General features: G+C 39.9%; 1 protein-coding gene across 5 annotated transcripts in view; it reads right to left on the reverse strand.

Moving 5' to 3' along the window:
• Positions 1 to 19,474, reverse strand: part of LOC307032491 (uncharacterized protein) — a 68,822-nt gene extending 49,348 nt beyond the window's left edge. Inside the window, exons 1-3 of one of the 5 annotated variants that reach the window (XM_079670483.1) lie at positions 19,130 to 19,474; positions 17,584 to 17,739; positions 15,768 to 15,857 (exon numbers count right to left, since the gene is read on the reverse strand). In XM_079670483.1, the coding sequence (XP_079526609.1) occupies positions 15,768 to 15,857; positions 17,584 to 17,739; positions 19,130 to 19,312 (429 nt within the window). In that variant the 5' untranslated portion in view covers positions 19,313 to 19,474. Of the gene's footprint in view, positions 1 to 15,767; positions 15,858 to 17,583; positions 17,740 to 19,129 lie in introns of those variants that run through there. The other 4 variants (XM_079670484.1, XM_079670485.1, XM_079670482.1 and 1 more) reach the window with 4 other exon arrangements.
• Positions 19,475 to 20,904: the final 1,430 nt, after the last annotated feature.

A 20,904-nucleotide genomic window follows, 5' to 3' on the forward strand; every position in this document is an offset into this window, starting at 1 on the left:
CCTCGATACGTAAAGGCTGCAGCACCGTTGACAACTTTTCTCTACATATCAAACATACCGGTAAACCAGCATCGTTTGCTGTGAAAGCATAGAACTCTGTCCACGCAGAATTAAATCCTGTGTTCCTCCGATACTTTTCTTTGATTTATCCATAGTTTGCTCATCGAGCCGGGGGTCAGGTTATTCGCCTCCAAGAAAAGGCGCTCGCGCGGGACCGTAGCAGAATGTGACGCATATTTTAGTTGACCTAATTAAAACCGTTTTGTTTTTTATTTATGTGTCACAGTATCACCTCAAAATACGAAACATTTTCAACCATGCAACAAAATATAAATAGTCCTACAAATACTTTTATTTCATTTCCTTCTTATTTTTGTCTAAGCTCAAGGGAGCAAGAGCAGAGGGCTTAAAGGGCCGCATGCGGCTCGAGGGCCGCGGGTTGCCGACCCCTGCCCTAGGCACTGAGGCAGTCGTAATTTCTACAGGCTCGCACTACCTGTTAGCATCTGGCATCTGTTAGCATCTAGCTCTCCTGCTTACAAACATTTAGCCATCCCTGCTTATAAAAGTAGTAGTTTTAGTTGTCTGAGATCTGTGGAGGCCTACTCCCACCTGTCGAATACAGATGTAGCACTTCATTTCAGACTCCAGCTTACAGCTTCCTGCCTACGACCTGCCTAGAACCAGTATAGAGGAATGTTAAGCCCTCCCACTATTTTCCAAGAGGGCGTTGCCAGATTTTCAATTTCAGGTTTTAACCAGAAGATGGCGCTTCATTCACAAATACAGAGAGATAAGTTTCATGGACTTTCAGTTGTGTTTTGAAGAGCATTTGAACACATCAATATTTTAGATCAACTAAAGTATATCTAATCTTGTATTTCAATAATATATAGTCTTTATATATTAAATAATCATAATTATAATGTAAATGTTTACATTACACTTCTTTATTTGTTATGCTCATACTTTTACCTTTACAATCGTTTGCTTTAATATGCAGTATATTTTTTGTATATTTTTGTGTTTGCTTCCTCCTGCTCCCTTTCGGACACATACTGTATGATTTATTATTATTATTAATATGAAGATATTATTAAGATAAGATAAGATGTTACTTTATTGATTGAACATTTTAGTTTAGAATGTGCTGTCCCACGGTAATTCAGAAGGCTCACAGGTCACATTCCGACCATTATTTAAAACAATAGGTGCTTTCACACCGTCTACAGTTTGATTTGTATAGAGGGAGCTCTGTCAGTGTTCGAATTACCCATTTGCTTTCGGGGAGCCCTATTTTTCAGAGCACATCCTGCTACTAAATATATCACACACACGCTCTGTTGACTGGCGCAGCAGCGCGGATGCGATCAATTGCTATAAAAACACTCTTCTAGTAATACAGACGGTGTCACTATGCCGGCGGATGTGGCCGTTGTTGAAGCCTCTTCAGGCTCCGCATCGGCAGGCCTCTCCCTCGGTGTGGAGCTGTCAAGCTCGACCCTAATGCCGGCCAACAGAAAGTTGTTTTCCGTTCACGTTGTCATTTTTAGACTCCTTCGCTTCTTTGCTTGTGAATCCAAAAGCTGTGACGCTTGGCTGTTTTCGTTTTGCCATATTTTTTATTACAAAGCCAGAGTTAAAAAAATATCAATATAAACATTTCAAATACCTCGCCGGCATCACCGCCATAACCATAGCAACGTAAGTAAGAATGCTGCGCCGCCACATACAGATGGCAACACCCAGACATATTCACAAATATAAAACAAATATTCAGAAACTGTAATGAACAATAACTATTATTTATTTCAAGAACTGTTATTTACAGAGTTTACATTTCTAATCTGTGTGACAAAAATATGCACGATTGTTTAGGGCTCCCCCTATTTATCTCAAAGTCAGCCTTCAGGGGAGCTCCCCCTAGCTCCCCCCCATTTCGAACAGTGTCTGTGGCTGAATGGCCAGCGATTAGGTGCGGCGCATTTATCATAGGTGATCAGAGCTAACTGCCTGCCGTCAGATTTCATTTAAAAAACAGATCTGGTTTAAGACTATTTCTGCGCTCATAAAGAATGATAAGAATAAGAATAATGCGTATTGAACTGGTTTAATTAATTAGTGATTTTATTTAACACTAGAACCGCCAATCGGGTCAATTTGTGTGATGTGTGTTGTGTGTGTGCAATGTAACTTTTTTTCAATAAAATATTAAAGTCTCCCAGTCCGTGACTTTTCCTGAAAGTGTGTTATGTAGCACCCTATGTTGTTAAAAATGGCATTCTAATAGCGGGATTTGACGGGTTTAGGTAGGCCTATACAAACACCTCTGGCGGTTCTAGTGTTAAGGTAATTAGCTACAGTAGAAGCCCTTTTTTATCAGTAACAAATTTAGCAGTTGAACATAAAAGTCAACTAACTGAGGGTCACTTGCAATGACAGTGTTGTGTCCAGTGTTGGGTGTAACGCGTTACAAAAGTAACGGAGTTACAGTAATATATTACTTTTTGCTGTAACGAAGTAATGTAACGCATTACTAATGAAATTTGGGTAATATATTACCCGTTAAAATTCTCAGTAACGCAGTTACACAACACATTTTAACCCGAAATTAAATGGTGTTTTGTTTTTTAAGAATTTACAAATATCGCGAGACATTCCGACACCAGAGAAAAAATGTGCGGGTAGATTAATAAACCTGATGCATTGTTTACTATTGGGTTAAGATGGCGGGAGGAACGTTTGAGCGATGGGTGTTCTCACATTATTATCAGTTCATTAGAGAAAAAGATAAAAACATAATAGTCAAGTGCAATCTATGTTCGTCGGCAGCAAAGGAATTGTCTACATCAAGAAATAGCACTAGCAACTTAAATAAACACCTGGACCGGTGCCACGCTAACACTAAGTTAGTCGAGAGATCTGCCGGCTCGGAGAAAAGAAAATATACAGAAGACGTGAGTGCAGGCACGCCGAAGCAACACAAGTTAACATTCTCTCGGTCTTCTATGATTCTGGAACCCCGAGAAGTTAAGAGACTCGTGGCAGAGTATGTTGTGGAAGACATGCAATCTCTGTCAACTGTGGAGTCGCCGGCATTTAGAAAACTTGTCAGCAAAATCCCTGTCAACACCACCAATGACAAGGTAAGCTAACGTTGCAATAGAGACTTTTTAATACAGTAGATTACTGGGCCATGCCGAGGCTGTACTACCATGTTAGCGACCAGCGACGTAATTTTAATGTTGTTATTTTGTGTGTGTGTGCGTGTGCGTGTGTGTGTGTGTGTGTGTGGACTCGCATCTTATTCCACTCGCTTTGTACATGGTTAGCTTGAATGTTATACTGCTGCCTGGTGGTAAAAAGATGCATTGCCTATACATAAGCACCTATCATTACAGTAATATTCCCGGTATTTAAATAGTATTTAGCCCAGTTATAAATGGAGCATTAGTTTATTATCTAGCATGACTTTAATATCTCTATCTTCTTAATTTTCAGCAAGTGTTGCCAGATAGAAAGACATTTGCCAAAGAGTTGGATAAAGAATATGCTATCATGGAAAAGGAGCTGAGGAAAACTATCGATGCCCAGGATTATGTGTCAATAACGGCAGACATATGGAGTGCTAACAACAAAAGTTTCTTGGGGATGACTGTGCATTGGATCGATGCAGATACCTTGAAACGAAAGAAGGCTGCGATCGCTTGTAGAAGATTTAGGGGTCGACACACGTACGACGCAATAGCAACAGAGCTGGAGGACATTTTCTCTCAATATGGACTTACCAACGATAAAGTGACTGCATGTGTGACGGACAACGGGAGTAACTTTGTGAAGGCGTTCAAGGAGCATCAGCAGCGGCAAGTGGAGTCCGATGAGGAGGAAGATGAGGTGGATGGCGATGGTGAGGCAGACTTTACAGACCTTCACAGTGTGCTTGCCGCCGCCAAAGATGATAATGCCCAGGACGGGCTATGTGTACTGCCTCCCCATCATAGATGCGCAGCCCATACACTTAATCTAATTGCGAACAATGAGGTTGATAAATGGCTGTCATCTAACGTAGAATCTAGAGCTGTGTATCGTAGTGCTACAGCCAAATGTTCAGCGTTGTGGACGAAGGCCAGCCGCATCAGAGTTCCTGGAAGAGGTCAGTGGTAGAAAATTGATTGTTCCCACAGTAACAAGGTGGAACTCATACTTTGACGCCTATTCTCGGATCACAGAAATTCCCCTCACTGACATCAATAATATCTGCACACAATTTCAAATGAAATGTATGAACGACAGGGAATACCAATTTCTCAAGGAATACTGTTCCATTATGAAGCCTTTCTTTTCTTACAGGGTGAGGACACTTGTTTTTATGGAACGCTTCAACCAACACTAGAAGTTCTCATGGGAAAAATCTTAGCAATGAAAACTGGCCTGCCTGAAGTTATTGTGGGAGCAATCAAAACTCGATTTGCCGCAATAATTGACTCCAAGGAAGCGCTGCTTGCCGCTGTCTCACTGCCTAAGTTTAAGCTGCGTTGGGTAAAAGAAGAAGCCAGAAGAGACCATATCAAGATACTCCTCATGTCAGAGTGTCGTTCCCTAACAACACAAGAGCCTGCAGCCCTCATGCCCGATGTCCCTCAACCTGCTGCTGTTGCCTCCAGCGAGGAGGATTTTTTTGCCTTTGACTTACAGCCCGTTACCACAGCTGATGCGCCCATGTCTGTGGAAACAGAGGTAATGTCTTATTTTAATTCTGCCCCTACGATGGAAAGTCTGCACCAGTTTCCAAGAATTAAAAAAATCGCGCTCCGCTGTAATGCCCCAACGCCATCCAGTGCACCAGTAGAAAGACTTTTCAGTCTTGGAAATCTTGTGCTCACCCCAAAACGCAACCGTCTCGGTGATGGACGCTTTCAACGCCTTCTCCTGATGCGCTTCAACCGTCATTTCAGTCAAGGCGGTAATGGAATAGGCCAGCCCCCCACCATAGAAAAATAAGTAGGCTATAGGTCAAGGCTTTAAGGGCTTTCATACTTAAATGTATTTTACGAGCATTAATCGGCTGTATTCTACCTCTGTTTTGGCAGTAACAGGTTTCCTGTTTATTTGTTTTATTTTCAATATTCCAATGTGTGTGTTAAATATAGTGGAGCTTCATTTGTTTTGTGAAGTATTTCCTACGAGGCCTTCTTTGTATTTAGATTTGACCAGACTTTGTTTGGTAGCCTATGTTCTAGGCGTTGTTTGGCAAATAGCAGGGCTCCTATTTTTGGCCTACGTTGCATTTAGTAGCAATTTTAAGCAATGTTTGGCTTACATGTTAACAGTGTTGAACTGAAAATGGCTGAGCCGTAAGCTATTCCTTGAGGCATAATCCTTTTCGTATTTTTGATAAAGCTTCTTCTTTGTCCACTAAATACATTCAAACTTCTTGTGCTTGGAACTTGAATTAAATAAAAGAAAGTAACAAAAAGAAAAATATATTGCACACCTTGTCATTTCATAATGTTATAGATTTCATTATAGTGAGCTCTAGCTCTATTGTATTTAATATATATATAGGCCTAGACTTATAAATATTTACAGTATCTCTACTATAATTGACCAGACTTTGATCCTTTGTCTGCTTTAAATAAGTTTATAAGTTGTTAGTAGCCTTAAGGGCCTACACAGTTGTTATGCTATACCACATTGCCATTCACTGGATGTATAATGAGCTGCACTAAACTACATTTTAGCATTTAAAATAACTAGCCATTCTTTTGCGGTTATTTTGGTGAAAGTAACTAAAAAAGTAACTAAAGTAGTGTAACTCATTACATTTCAGAGACAGTAATATTGTAATGTAACTTATTACTTTCAAAAGAGAGTAATAAGTAATATGTAATATTTTACATTTTGGAAGTAACTTGCCCAACACTGGTTGTGTCTAACTGTAAGCTTGTCACTCAGAGTAACCTACAGTTAATTTAGCTGCTGGAGAAGAAAGATCAGGGGGGGAGGGGGGGAGAGAGCTGTTGTTGATGGGCCATTAGTTGTGTAAATACACAGCTGAGAGCTGCCGTTTCATTCAGACTGTTTAAAAAACGGTAACAACGGGCTATTTTTCTTAGCAGATGCATGTCAATTTAAATCAATACATACAACTATTTTTTAAATCAATACATACAACTATTTTTTAAATCAATAAAAACATTTTCTAAATCCATAAAAGCGTTTAAATTAATATTGGGAGTCATGTTGTGTAATAAGCGGGATAATTTGAAGCGACTTGTTCCTTATGGGGAAAATAACACCCGTCATGTGTGTGTAGAGGTGTGTGTGGTTAAAACGCTTTCATGAAGTGAAGGAATTTCCTTCTATAGAACAGCTGTGGGCAGCAGTGAGTGTCACGGACATGAATTCATAGATCAAGGCAGACTGGTGCACACACTCACCTGTCCTGCCAGGCGACAAGCCCGTTCTAAGCCGTGTGCCTCACTCCTCACATCCCAAGCATCCCCAAAAAGTGTATTATGTTGTTACATCTCAGATATTATGTTTCAGTTGTGCTCTGTCTATGTTCAGTGATGCAAACTTGTCACCTTTCGGTGAAATTCGCCGTTTTGAATCCAAAATAAGTCGTTTGTGTGATTCATGTAGATCTGCAATAAAAATATTTTTGGGGTACGGGGGGGTCTGGGACCCGGAGTAATCTGCGGCTGTGAGCTGTTATGTGCCATCATGACACGCATGGTGTTCTTTTTTTATATATTATAATGAAGTGCGAGCTGTGTGCTCGAGTCTTCCTGCCTGTCGGCTCTGCTCATGGATGTATAATAAGGCTCTGCTGCTCCGAGATGATGGTCTAGCTTCAGCAGCTACATTACCTACGGGTGCGTTCGTTAATATTAATTGCGCGTCCGGAGTCACTGTGGCACAGACTGGACCGCTGGTGAACAGCTGTTAGAACGGGCCGTTCAGGTGTTCAGAGCAGAGCTCCCTGTCGGAGCGGCAGAGCGTGATCTGAACTGAAAAGTTTTTCTGTGGCAATATTATTTAAGGAATCGTTGAGCTAGCTAGCTATCATACATTGTCACTATCTGCTAACGTTAGCTTTAGCCTTCTATTTCTAATAGTTTTTTTCATAGGCTATAAACAGAGGTGGTATAAGTATATATATATTGTACTTGAGTAAAGTAGAAGTACTCAGATCTTGTACTTGAGTAAAAGTAGAAGTACTCAGATCTTGTACTTGAGTAAAAGTAGAAGTACTCAGGTCTTGTACTTGAGTAAAAGTAGAAGCACACAGATATTTTACTAGATTAAAAGTAGAACTACTCAGGTCTTGTACTTGAGTAAAAGTAGAAGTACTCAAATCTTGTACTTGAGTAAAAGTAGAAGCACTCAGGTCTTGTACTTGAGTAAAAGTAGAAGCACATAGATCTTGTACTAGAGTAAAAGTAGAAGTACTCAGGTATTGTACTTGAGTAAAAGTAGGAGTACACAGATATTGTAGAGTAAAAGTAGAAGCACACAGATCTTGTACTAGAGTAAAAGCAGAATTACTCAGGTCTTGTACTTGAGTAAAAGTAGAAGCACTCAGATCTTGGACTTGAGTAAAAGTAATAGTCCCAGAGTGTAGGAATACTCTGTTACAGTAAAAGTCCTGCATTCAAAATGTTCCTCAAGTAAAAGTAGAAAAGTATGATCATCAAAATATAGTGAAAGTAGCGACAGTAAAAGTAGTCATTGTGCAGATTGGTCCATTTCAGAATAATAGATATGATATGTTTTATAATGATTGATCATGAAAGTGTTCTCAAAGCTGGTAAAGGTGCAGCTAGTTTGAATGACTTTGTATACTGCAGGGTAGCTTGTGGATTTACTCCAGGTGGAACTAAAGTCGGAATTAACACTTGATTATATTTCACTTCATTCATCCACATCTGTAAAGTAACTAAAGGTATTAATTACATGGAGTGGAGTAGAAGTACACCATGTACCTCTGAACTGTAGTGGAGTAGAAGAACAAAGTAGCAAAACATTGAAATACTTAAATAAAGTACAAGTATCTCAAAATTGTGCCCAAGTATAGTACTTGCTGAGTATATGAACTTAGTTACTTTACACCATGTGGCTATAAAGATAGAAAGACTAAGCTTTGCACAGAGGCATTAAAATACATTTTCAAAATGCTCAACGGTGCTGCCAAAATTATAAACTGACTGCTACACAATTTAAAATAAATGCTTTTATATATTTCTATTAGACGTGACTCTTTGGCATTTCTGTTATTATTAACACTGCTGCTTTAGTTGTTCTGACTGCTAAAATCCTCTGTTATTCCGCGGGGTGGGGGAGCCGGGGGCTCGGAACCTTGTCACCTTTTTCATACCTGATGAGTTTGCATCCCTGTATGTTAAAAAGCCTCAGTCACCTTAATTCATGTGATAAAAACATCTCAGGTCAGTAACACTCAAAGCTAAATGTGCAATACCATGTTCAGCTATGTTACTATTTATAATGTTATTGTTGTTACATCAGAAGATGTACATATTGAAATGATTTCTTAACTTACAGTAGGCTATTTTTTACAATGTGTGTTGGAAGGATTTATTAAATTACTATGAATATTGTCATTGTTGAAGGCTTTTAGAGAAGGTTGAACTATAAGCCTGAATTACATAACATTTTATACCTAAAAACATAAAAGCCACAATAAATAAATCACAATTATTCCAGTTATTTTTACCTCCCGTATTGCTTTCAACCCACCAGCTTTTATGGTGTTGTTACGTCACTAACTGTAAGCTTGTCACATACAGTCTATGGTCACTCAGAGTAACCTACAGTTAATGTAGCTGCTGGAGAAGAAAGATCAGGGGGGGAGGGGGGAAGAGAGCTGTGGTTGATGGGCCATTAGTTGTGTAAATACACAGCTGAGAGCTGCCGTTTCATTAACACTGTTTAAAAAACGGTAACAACGGACTATTTTTCTTAGCGGATGCATGTCAATTTAAATCAATACATACAACTATTTTTTAAATCAATAAAAACATTTTCTAAATCCATAAAAGCATTTCAATTAATATTGGGAGTCATGTCGTTACTTTGTTGAGAATGTGGCCATGTAATAAGCGGGATAATTTGCAGCGACTTGTTCCTTATGGGGAAAATAACACCCCATAAGACCCGTCGGTCAATCAGGATCCCTCCGCTACGCTTTGGGATCCTGATTGACCGACGAAGCTCCATTTAAAATATACATATTTTTGGTGAATTACTGAGTTTAGGCACGTTAATAACGTTTTAATGAAGTTGAATATGGTATATTCACATGTGTCAGTGATTTCATGTAAATTTGGCGAACGTAAACATAAATGATCGTGGTGAAGATGATGATTAAATTAGGATTAAAAATCGAGAGCCGGGCTGCATTTCTTCCCGTTCGTTTTTTTCGAATAACGAAATTATTTTGTTAAATAACAACATGGTTATGTTTTGTAAATGATTACATGTCTCTTATTTAGCACAGTAGTATGATATCCGTGACATATGGATCTTAACAAAGTTCCGCTGTACATCCAGCGTACTGTATCTGACTTTATTTCACATGAGCTCCAGTGTGGAACCCCACTGCACCCTCTGGTGGATCAATGATCCATTGCAGCTGGCTTCATTATAATTACATTTACCTATCACGGGGGCGGTCTCAAGTCAAGCTGGAGGTTTTCCCTTGAGCGAGAGCAGATCAAGTACCAATCACGGCCCTCGCGTTTCAAACTGTCTGAAATGAATCGCTACATCTGTACGGCTGTGCTGAGGTGTTTTTCCCCCGGAGACGGAGCAAAGAGACGGAGCGGCTCCACCTCTTGCTGCCTGCGATCTGCGATCTACGGAGGCCTGCTCGTCGCGAAGAGATGGATCGGCTCCACTTGTTGCTGCCTGCGATCTGCGGTCTGCGATCTACGGAGGCCTGCTCCCACCTGTAGAGTACGGCTGTACTGGAGAGTTTTTTACCCCGGAGTCGTCGCGGAGAGACGGAGTGGATCCACGCTTCGGGCTTGGCCTGCTTCCACCGGGCGTGTACTGCTATGCCGAGGAGGATTTTTACCACGGCTGGGGCCTGCTTTCCACCTGTCCTGGTTCTGCTGTTGCAGAGGCCTGCTTTCACCTTTCATACCACGGAGGAACCGGAGCGCTTCCACGCTGCTGCTTTCGCCTGTCCTTTGCTTCTGTGCTGATTTGCTCCAGGAATATCGCGGATACTGTGTGCTGGTCTGGGAAAATGGCCCATATCGGGATTCTGCTGTGCCTGTTAACTGTTTTGGACTATGAGAAGATCTCTAGTCATTCTGAGAAGTCTACTGGATTCAGGTCTGTTCTGCCACCCGCAGTGGGCATCCCCTGCAAAGGTTCGGATGTGTTGCACAAACAATTACCGGTTGCCTTGTCACAGAAAATCTGCTCGACAAAATATGTTTGTCTTTTTTGTTTTCTTGTGATGATGGTTCTTCAGGACTGCTTCTTAAGCTCAAATCACACTGTCGCAGACCTTTCCGGTGTTTCTAAAGTAGATGACAATGTATGTGTGTCGATTAAGAGGGAAAGATGCCTGTTTTTTGTTGTTGTTATTACTGTCAGGAAATGTACAATCTAACCCTGGTCCGCCCAGTAGTAGTTGTCAAATCGCTACTCCTGCTGATTTTAAAGCTAGGTCTGGGTTGGGTTTCATCCATTTGAATGTGCGCAGTCTGTTAGGTAAACTAGATTTTGTCTGCATTTGGGCGAGCTCGACTGACGCTGACGTCCTTGTTTTATCAGAAACATGGCTAAATAAATCTATTTTGGCCTCTGACATCGCCTTAAATGGTTATAATGTGTATCGTTCCGACCGGCCTAATAAAGGTGGTGGCGTTGCCATTTATGTTAAGAATAAGTTCAGTGTATCCACATTAGTTTCCAAATCTATCAGTAAGCAATTCTAATTTTTAGCCTTAAATATAGAAGTGGCAAAGGGGCAACAGGTCATGGTGGTGGGCTGTTACAGACCCCCCTCAGCCGGCAAGGACTCCTTGTCTTCGCTAGCAAATCTTTTATCGCAACTAGACTACAAGGAAATAGTGCAACTTGGAGATTTTAACTGGGACTGGTTAACTGCAGTGTCAGAGGATTTAAAAAACCTTTGTATCTCTTTGAATGTTACTCAGATTGTTGACAGTCCTACTCGCCCTAACATTAAGTCCCCTAATAAATCCTCCCTAATTGATCTCATTTTAAATAATGCTCCCTATAAATACTTATCTGTAGGAGTATTTGCGAATGATCTGAGTGATCACTGTGTTGAAGCCACAATTAGGGACACTAAGGTTCAAAAGGTTAAACCTCGTAGTATTATTATTAAGAGAGACATAAAACATTTTGCGGAGCAGGGTTTTGTTCATGATCTGTTTGGGTTTGATTGGGGAAAAATCGATCCGTGTGCTGATGTAGAAACTGCATGGTCTTCTTTTTACCTTGGTTTTATGGAGATCATTGATAGACATGCACCCCTGCGTAAATTTAGAGTAAAGGGACGAGACAATCCTTGGTTTTCTGCTGAACTGTCTTGTCTCCTGCATGAGAGAAACAAGGCCTGGGCAAAGGCTAGGAAATCAGGTTCAGAGGTAGAATGGCTGCGTTTTAGGCAGCTAAGAAATAGCTTCACTTCAAATGTCAAAAGTGCAAAGTCGAAGTACTATTTGTCAGTTACCACAGAAAACCTAAATAATCCTAGGAAATTTTAGAAAGCCATAAAATTGATATCCACCGGTGAGATCCGTAATGAGCTACCTCCGTGCCTTACCACAGCATCTGGCTCTATATCTGACAGGGCCACCATGTTAAATTGTTTTAATAAGCATTTTGTGTCCTGTGGCTCTCTGTTTGATTATGTTTCTCACTCTGCTTCTGTGAACACCCCAATCCGTGACGCTGAACAATGTGGTCTGGAAAACCCTTTCAGTTTTACTCCTTTTACTGTCAATGTTGTTCATGAAGCATTATCTAAGTTAGATCCTAAGAAACCGGCTGGCCCGGACAACGTAGAACCTTTCTTTTTAAAGATAGCTGCAGATGTTATTGCTCTTCCTCTTACTACTCTTTTTAACCTCTCCCTCAGCACAAATGCAATTCCAAAAGTATGGAAGTCAGCTTATGTCTTGCCTTTGCTAAAAGGAGGGGAGGCAACTATTTTAAATAACTATAGGCCAATCTCAAAATGGTCAGTTCTGGTGAAGGTGCTCGAACGCCTAGTGAGTGAACAAGTAAAGGAGTTTTTATGTAAAAATGATATCCTGTCTAAACATCAGTCAGGCTTCAGAAAGCAACATAGCACCATCACTGCCACAATGAAAGTGGTGAATGACATTACGAGTATTTTAGATAATAAGCAGAGTTGTGCAGCTCTATTTATTGACCTTTCCAAAGCGTTTGACACCGTTGATCATTGCATCTTAAAGCAGAGGCTACTCAGTATTGGCATATCCAGCCATGCAGTGGGGTGGTTTGTGAACTACCAATCTGAAAGGTCCCAATGTGTTCACTTTGATGGGCTGTCTTCTGAGTGGTTGAACATTGCTAATGGTGTTCTCCAAGGTTCTGTTTTAGGTCCACTTTTATTCTCCATATATATCAACAGTTTAGGTGAAAATGTGGATGAAGCTACTTTACATTTTTATGCCGATGATACCGTAATGTACTGTGCAGGTCCCTCCATTAAGGAGGCTGGTGTTAAATTACAGGCTGTTTTTAACATTATTCAGACTCAGCTCTCTGAGCTTAAGCTTCTTTTAAATGTTGATAAAACCAAGGTAATGCTCTTTTCTAAAGCTAAAAAGACTACAGACACTGCTTTGGATATTGTTACTATGCAAGGACAAGTACTCAAAGTGGTTACCTGTTATAAATACCTAGGTATCTGGCTTGATGATTGTCTTACTTTTAAACTTCGGGTCATTAATCTGCTTAAAAAGCTGAGGGTTAGACTAGATTTCTTTTTCAGAAACAAGTCCTGTTTCTCATTTGAAGCCAGGAAAAGGCTAGTCACTGTGACCTTTTTACCTGTGCTGGACTATGGTGATTTGATCTATATGAATGCACCTGCCCATTGCCTGGAAAAGTTAGATGCTGCCTATCACAGTGCTCTGAGATTTGTTACTAACTGTAAAGCACTTACTCATCACTGTACCCTGTATGCCAGGGCAGGTTTGCATTCACTAACTGTACGGAGGCTCAGTCACTGGTACATGTTCATCTATAAAGCCATGTTGGGTAAACTACCTTTTTATATCTGCTCTCTGATCTCTCGACGAATTGAAAGTACTTATTGCCTGAGATCTCATGTTGTTTTATTAAATGTGCCAAGTGCTAGGACTGTCTTAGGGAAGAAAGCTTTTAGTTGTGCAGCTCCACTAAATTGGAACAGTCTGCAAACATGTTTAAAACTGAGCACTTTGGTTCCCCTGCATCATTTTAAAACTCGGCTGGGTGACATGCTGTTTGATACTCATGGTACCTGTCACTGTAAATAGAGGATCAAGGACATGCTTCTTGAGGTAGGATCGTTATTTAGAGTTGTCATCGAAATGCAAGTTGTTGGCAGTCACCCATTCAGAATATATTAATTTAGGTAATTTCTCTTTTTTTCTTTTTCAAAAATAGCACAATACAATTGAAGTACGCAGAGAACTATAGCCATCCGCTACCTTGTCGAGTACCTTAGAGAAAAGGAAGAGGAACTTTTCAAGGAGTTTAGCGACGTAATTAAAAATCTTGAAATAAAATAAAATCCATGGGCACAGTGGACACAGGACAAAAGCACTGCTCTCTGTCAGTTACATTTTGAAGCATATTGCACTTTTGGCCACACCCCAATCAATAATATATTAGCAACGTTCAGCATGGATAGGTGTTGACAGCAATGGCATGGGAAAAGGATTGTGTACAATTTGAAAAGTGGCTTCTGCTCTTCACTAAACCAGTTCAAATATTGTATGGAACCTGCAAAAAAGATGAGAAGCTGAAACAAATAAGTCGTTGGATCTAAGTGATTGAATAGTGGTGATTGGTTGCACATTAATCGTTTGCTTTGGCAGCACTCAATCCAGTTGTCTAGGTTAAACACATAAATATTAAGTTAACCTAATGTAATTGAACAAAGTTATTCATACATGTTTCAATCACGTTCTGGCAACATGATTCAGTCATGTTATTTTAACATCATTCCATTGATTTATAAATGTTATAATCATGTTCTGGCAACCTTATTCAGTCATGTTCATTATTCTAGATACATGATATGATCATATTAGTACAACACAATTCAAACAGTGCTAATACATTTTATTTCAAATGCAGGGGAATACGGTAAAGTGCATTATGTAAAGTATCAATGTATCAAACATATTTTATGTAAAACACTGCATCAAATAAACATTTTGAATACCTTCGTGTAAAACACTTGAGCAAAATTGCTTTATAAACAACAATATAAACATGTTAACATTCTTTTTGTAATACATTTTAGCTAATTTTAGACACCCGCCTGTTAGTTTACATATATGTATTCTTCTTTTACATTGGATTTTTTTTGTCTTCCCCATTAGTCACATTCAGAGAGAGATTCACAGTTTGAGAGAGATTCAGTTTGAGATTGGTTTTCTCTTGTATTCAAACAGAGGCAAAATGGGTTTCTCTCGTATTCAAACAGAGGCAAAATGGGTTTCTCTTGTATTCAAACAGAGGCAAAATTGTTAAAATGCATTTCTTCAAAGTCCAGGACTAACTCAGTTCAAACATATGGAACATATGGAACAAGATGCATGGTATTTTCTAATGTGAATAGTGGTTAGAATATTTATATATATTTATACATTTCTATACTTATTTGGGCCGTGAGTGAGAACGGACATAAGGCACATAAAAACATCAAACCCATTAAAACCGGGAAAGTGCCATTTTAGATTTGAACCACTTTAACTAACACTATTTATACTAACTATTATGTTAAACTTTGGCCATTATTAGTATAAAACATGACATGTTTTGGTCAACTTTAAGATATTAAAGAGGCAAACAAGAGTCTGTGAGATTCTTTGACACAGTCTTCTTCAAAGACTGGTAGAATGTCTGAAATGCACTTGACTTGGAATTAATGTACTGTATGCATTCAAAAGTGCTGAATAAATGTTTTATGGACCCATAATAGTGATTATTATTTAAGTTAAGTTTTGCAATAATCATTTATTTTTCCATAATCAGGCAGCTGAACAACATTGGTAAAAAATGTATACATTATATATATATATATATATATATATATATATATATATATATATATATTTCTATTAATCATTTTCGGCCTTTCGGCATTCGGTTTTCGGCCAACTGTTTCCCATTTTCGGTATCGGTTTCGGCCAAGAATTTCCCATTCGGTGCACCCCTATTTCTCAGCCAACAGTTTAGTCGTTAGTTAAATAATCAGCAATCATGCAGATCACTAAAGGAGTGATAGAATAATTAGTCAGTGCTTTTAGCAGTATTTAGCATTTTAGTATGTGTTTAAGTCACAACTATTTAATCCAACTACAGTACAGTTAATTTGAGTAGCATCACACTTGAGCAGAGTTAACAGAACACTGCCTGTCTGAGTGCTCAGCTAAAAAAGAGCTAATGACAGAGAATGTTCTCTGGTTCTTAATCTAAGATGTACACATGTATACACTTTACAATTAGTCACTTACTATGAACTCCTGCACAAGGTCTCCAGGATCCTCGTTGAGGTAGAGGCAGAGTCCTTTAATTAGGAGGTCCTTTCCCGCATCATTGTCATCCTGAAAGATGAGTGACAGAAGAACAGAATACACACTTAAAACCAGCGACGTGCAGTCAGGAGAGGCAGGGGAGGCAGAGCCTCACCTGTCATACTCCAATGTAACGGAAAAACAACTAAAGAAAAACTAAATAGTAATAATAAAATGTCTCCACTGATCTGTGTTGTAAATGTGCTTTATGTATGATTCCAATCGCTTTTGAAAGTCAAAATCAGCAAATTTGCCGAGCTCCGCTACAAATACGGGTAGCGATGAGAAGTGAGGCAGGGACGAGCTCTGCCTCTCGTAAGCCCACAGTAACTTGCTGGAGCACGGGCACTAATTTAGCGCGGGCACTTATTTTGTGAGCGCGCTCAAGCCATTTACTGTGGGGTGAGGTGAGGCACAGATGAGCTCTGCCTCACCTCAGAATGTGTCACCCCACAGAAACTGGCTGGAGTGCGGGCACTAAGCTCATGCCTGTTACCATCTCACTGTAGGTCACCAATGTAATGTTTGTAGATCCCTTTATTACATTTATCCTCGCCATCCATAGTCTCTAAATAACTTATTTAACATATATATGATATTTAGGCTCGCTGGTCTCATCATATAACGGCAATGAAAAAAGCAGCAGGAAAGGCAGCCATAACCTCCGCCGCACTGAAGGGGGCGCACGTGAGTCCACAGGTTCTTGTTGCTACTGTTATTCTACACAGAGACGGTAGACACAAACAACAAACTAGACTTTTGAAACTACAGGAAGATAAGGAGGACTTTTACAAAAAACTAATATAGATTGTTGTCCAGAAGGATAGCATGGACTTCATCTTCAAGTCAAGGTAAGACCACAATTGTAATGAAAATGGGATCTTACTAAGAAAGAACAATCCAATATTTAGATTTTGGGTATCCTTTTGTTGAACGGTCTGTTTAAAATGAATCAAAGCATCAGACTAAAAAAGCTTTAAATAACCGAATATTTTGATTAAGGTCAAAATATAATATTTGTAAATCTGACTCTGAAAGAGTCAGTGCCTCACCAGCCATGAAGCTCACCGCACGTCACTGCTTAAAACTCAAATACACAAATACATTTGGTCCTTGCAGCACATGTTTGGCAATACATTTTAAAAAAAATGCTGCTGTGCATGCACTATCATCATCAACACAAATCCTGCTCCAATGGCCACCTTTCCCTTTTAGAACATTCTATTTATGACCAGGACCACAACAAAGTTCCATACTTTATAGCCACCCACCCCACACCTCCCCCTGAACTCTCAAAGGAAAGCAATGGGTGGAACAATGACAAGCCAGAGTGACTCTTTTCAAAAAAATAAGAACTACGGTCCACAGGTTAAACTTGGGCTAGACACCTAGCTTAACCCAGTAAGACCTGAGGCCGATTCTAAAACCGTTTCCTGACAAAAGTATGTTGCTATATTTCAGTGTTGCTCAAACTTTTTCATGTCAAGGACGCCCAAAACAATAATGGCTATCTACACGTTATAAAACTTGATATGGTGAACCAGATCAAGTTGATGGATGAGGAGTCTGGCGACTAACGAGACTTAAGTATCTGAGAGGAGAAAGCCGGGGTGTCCCCACAGGGTCCCACCCAGAGGATTCCATAGGCTGACATTACTGTACTCTGACCTGTGTTTAGCCTCACTTCCTGCTTCATGTCTAGCGACATCCTTTCACTTGCCCACCTAAACATCTACTAAAGTATCAGATAACTTACTGTGTCCATGTTGTTAGTCAACGCTTTCAGTTTTTTCCCTTTCTGCCCAGTTGTGCTTTCAAACATCTTCAGCAGGTTTGCAGAGTACAGGTCCAGCTGTGATAGGAACTTAGACTGCAGAGGAATTGTGGTGATCCGTTTGAACTCAGCATTAATCTGAAAGCACACATTTGGCTTTATGAGACAATTTTCATCAATATGGCACAGCGTTTGCACAATAAGTCACATACACGGTCACTACAGGTATGGTGAAAAAAGAGAGAACTATTCGAAGCAGGACAAAAAACAGCGTAATATACCATCTGACAAAGGCCTGTGCTACAATGCTTCAATTAACTGTCTATTCTTTATAATATACTCAGATCAATAGGAGACAGAGATGTTAAGTTATAAATCAAGGGTTTTTATTATTATTTACAGCAGGGGTGGGGAACCTTTTTCCTTTCAATGTTTACAACATCCTCCGAGGGCCGTACAAATGATTGAACTCAACCTCTGCTTAAAAAAACTAAAATCACAGCCAATTCATTTGGCCTTTCTTTCATGCTGTGCAAAGAAAAAGCAACCTCTTAATCCAGATATCTTGCCATGACTCACGCATGCATTCATGCATGTGCACAGTGTGGCATGACCACCAAAACAGAAATATATGGACACAAGATGTGTGCAAATGTATTTAGTATCCATGTGAACATGATTTAAGTTGGGGGGACTTAACCTCCTCTAGGGGGGTCTGGGGGCATGCTCCCCCGGGAAGATTTTTTTTTTAAATATTGAAGTTAAAAGCATCAATCTGGTGCACTTTGAGAGCAACATGAGGAGATCTTCAACACCCATTTGAAACAGAACTGTAAGCAGATTTTTCTTTTTGGATATTTTACAAATCACTCCCCTTTTAAACTCTATTCTTGTTATTTTTAACAACTTTTTTGTTACTGTCATATAGATTGTATACCTGTTTTTCATTTCATCTCTAATGTCTCATTAATAATAATGATCATATCAAGGTGTGCCTTAACCTCACTGAGCTGAGGTTATTTGAGCCTCTCATGAGAGAGCTCTCTTCCACCTGGTTGTAGAAAAGCTCTTTAAATTCGTTAGCATAGCTAGCTAACCAGATGCTAATAACAACAGATCGCCACTGTGCTTACAACTAAAGACACAGCCACGCAAACACCGCGGCATGTACGGCTCCTTATGGGTACTGCAATATTTGAAGAGCTGGTGCGGCGTTCCGGTGCTCTCCGTAAGCACTCTAGTCTAGTCTACACTCGTTTCCGACGAGAAATAACCACGTGAAGACACGTTACGCTCGTGTTGTGTTCAAGGAACCTGTCCTTGGCCAGGAAAAACAGGCACACACTTGTTTCATTATTTTGCGATCTAGATTTCTCCTTCTTTTTTGAAGTGAGAAGTTGGACGGACAAACGGACGGACTGACGAACGAAAACTCTTCCGTTCTCCACGAATTACACAAGTCACCCAAAGCAGCGTTAAAAAAGTGGAAGGCACCGAAAAGCGACTAATTTGCATCACTGATACTAACCTCAGTCACATCAAAGAGAGCTGGCCATCTCATTGTGAAGTCGCTGATCATGGGATCACAAGCAATGGCTTCGTGTCTTCTTAAAGCGAATGTTCTCTGCATTTTCATCTTAACAGTCTCTGTTGTTACGCTTCTTGATATCAGACAGAAGTTCAACTCTGATGTTTTCCAGTGAATCGTCATCTTCTACACTCGGAAAGGAGGGGCAGTAAGCCACTTCACCTCTCTTTGGCTTCTTAACAGCAAAGGCTAGCAGGCTAGCAGGCTAGCCTGGCTAGGCACCAGGCTAGCAGCGCTAGCTTCTAGCTAACCAGCGCTAGCACTAGCTTAGCTAAGCAAACAGCAACGCTGTTAACATTCCCGAACAAGTTCGTCTTTTGAACGATAAAAACAAACACATTAGGCCTGCTGGTATGAAAATTAAACCTTATAACGTTTTGATGGATGGATTGAGGATTTATATTCTTACCGTGTGTCTGAGAAAATGCTTACATCAACAAGTAACACTGGTAGAAGAGGGAGAGGAGAACGTCAGCTGTGATTTCAGTTGTTCATGCACCTTATCATATGGCATGTGTCAATAAATGTTCAAACAAAATGAATTCTCTCCTGATTGAAACATCATGTGTTGAAATAAACAACTGCAGTTCAAAATAAAAAGTGAATTGCCTAATATTTTTGTTGTGGAATCAATAAATGTCTTTCTTTAAAGGCAAAAACATGAAAAAGCTAAGAAAAAAGACTGTTGAATACAATATATTTGGAGTAACTTAACTTATAAATAGTTGTCAATTTAAAAATGTGTGTTCACAATTATGGTAATTAAGTACATACAACTTAAAATTCCTTTTAAATCATTTGATAAAACAACTTAATCTTTTGAGTAATCAACTTCAAAACTTGTGTTTATGATACCAATTATTAAGTAAGTGGTAATTAAAAACACCTCTGATTGTAGAAGAAAAGCCTTCTCCCCTAACTCAAATAACTTTGTTGCTTTAAGACAATTTCATTAGAAGTTGTCTTAACTCAATAAACAACAATGCAAACTGTTGCGTTGATTTTCTTTGTTGAGCCAAGGCATTTGTTTTTAGAGTGTAGGCTGGAGCCTACCACCTGTGAGTTTGTGTACAGTCACCAACAGCACCTCCATCTACTGTCACTTGCGACAACATTGCTCATGGCAAGGAAAATTGAGGTGGCCACAAGGGAGCAGAGCGACAGTGTGGAATGGCACTGTGTTAGGAGGCCAAGAATAACTTCTTCCCGTTTCAGGGAAGTATGCCATATTCAAGGTCAGAGTTCGGCTGAAAACTTGGCACAACGGATTCGGAAGGGAGTGGCGCAAACGGCGTCAATGAAGAAGGAACTGGCACTGGAACCGGTTGCCATCCAGGAATACTGCCGGATTAAAAACACCAATTACTGACCGTGTGGGTTTGTCATTCACCCAGATGCCCCCTGGTTAGGGTCACCTCCTGACGGTCTGGTGTTTGACCCAACTGAGAGCCCACCTTTTGGACTTGTTGAAATAAAATGCCCAAATGCAAAAAGTTATGTGGACTGTAGCTACTTAAAAATGCAAAGTGGCACATTAAAACTGAAGCAGTCTCATAGCTACTATTGGCAGGTGCAAGACCAGCTCCTACTCACAGGGATGGAATGGTGTGATTTTGTCGTTTTTGCAGAGGAGGATATCCTTATACAGCGTATCTGCAGAGACTGCGAGGTGGCTACAACCATTAGGGAGAAGGGAGATTATTTTTATTTTTACA

The sequence above is a fragment of the Notothenia rossii genome (assembly GCF_949606895.1).
Source record: "Notothenia rossii genome assembly, chromosome: 3".
NCBI lineage: Eukaryota > Metazoa > Chordata > Actinopteri > Perciformes > Nototheniidae > Notothenia > Notothenia rossii.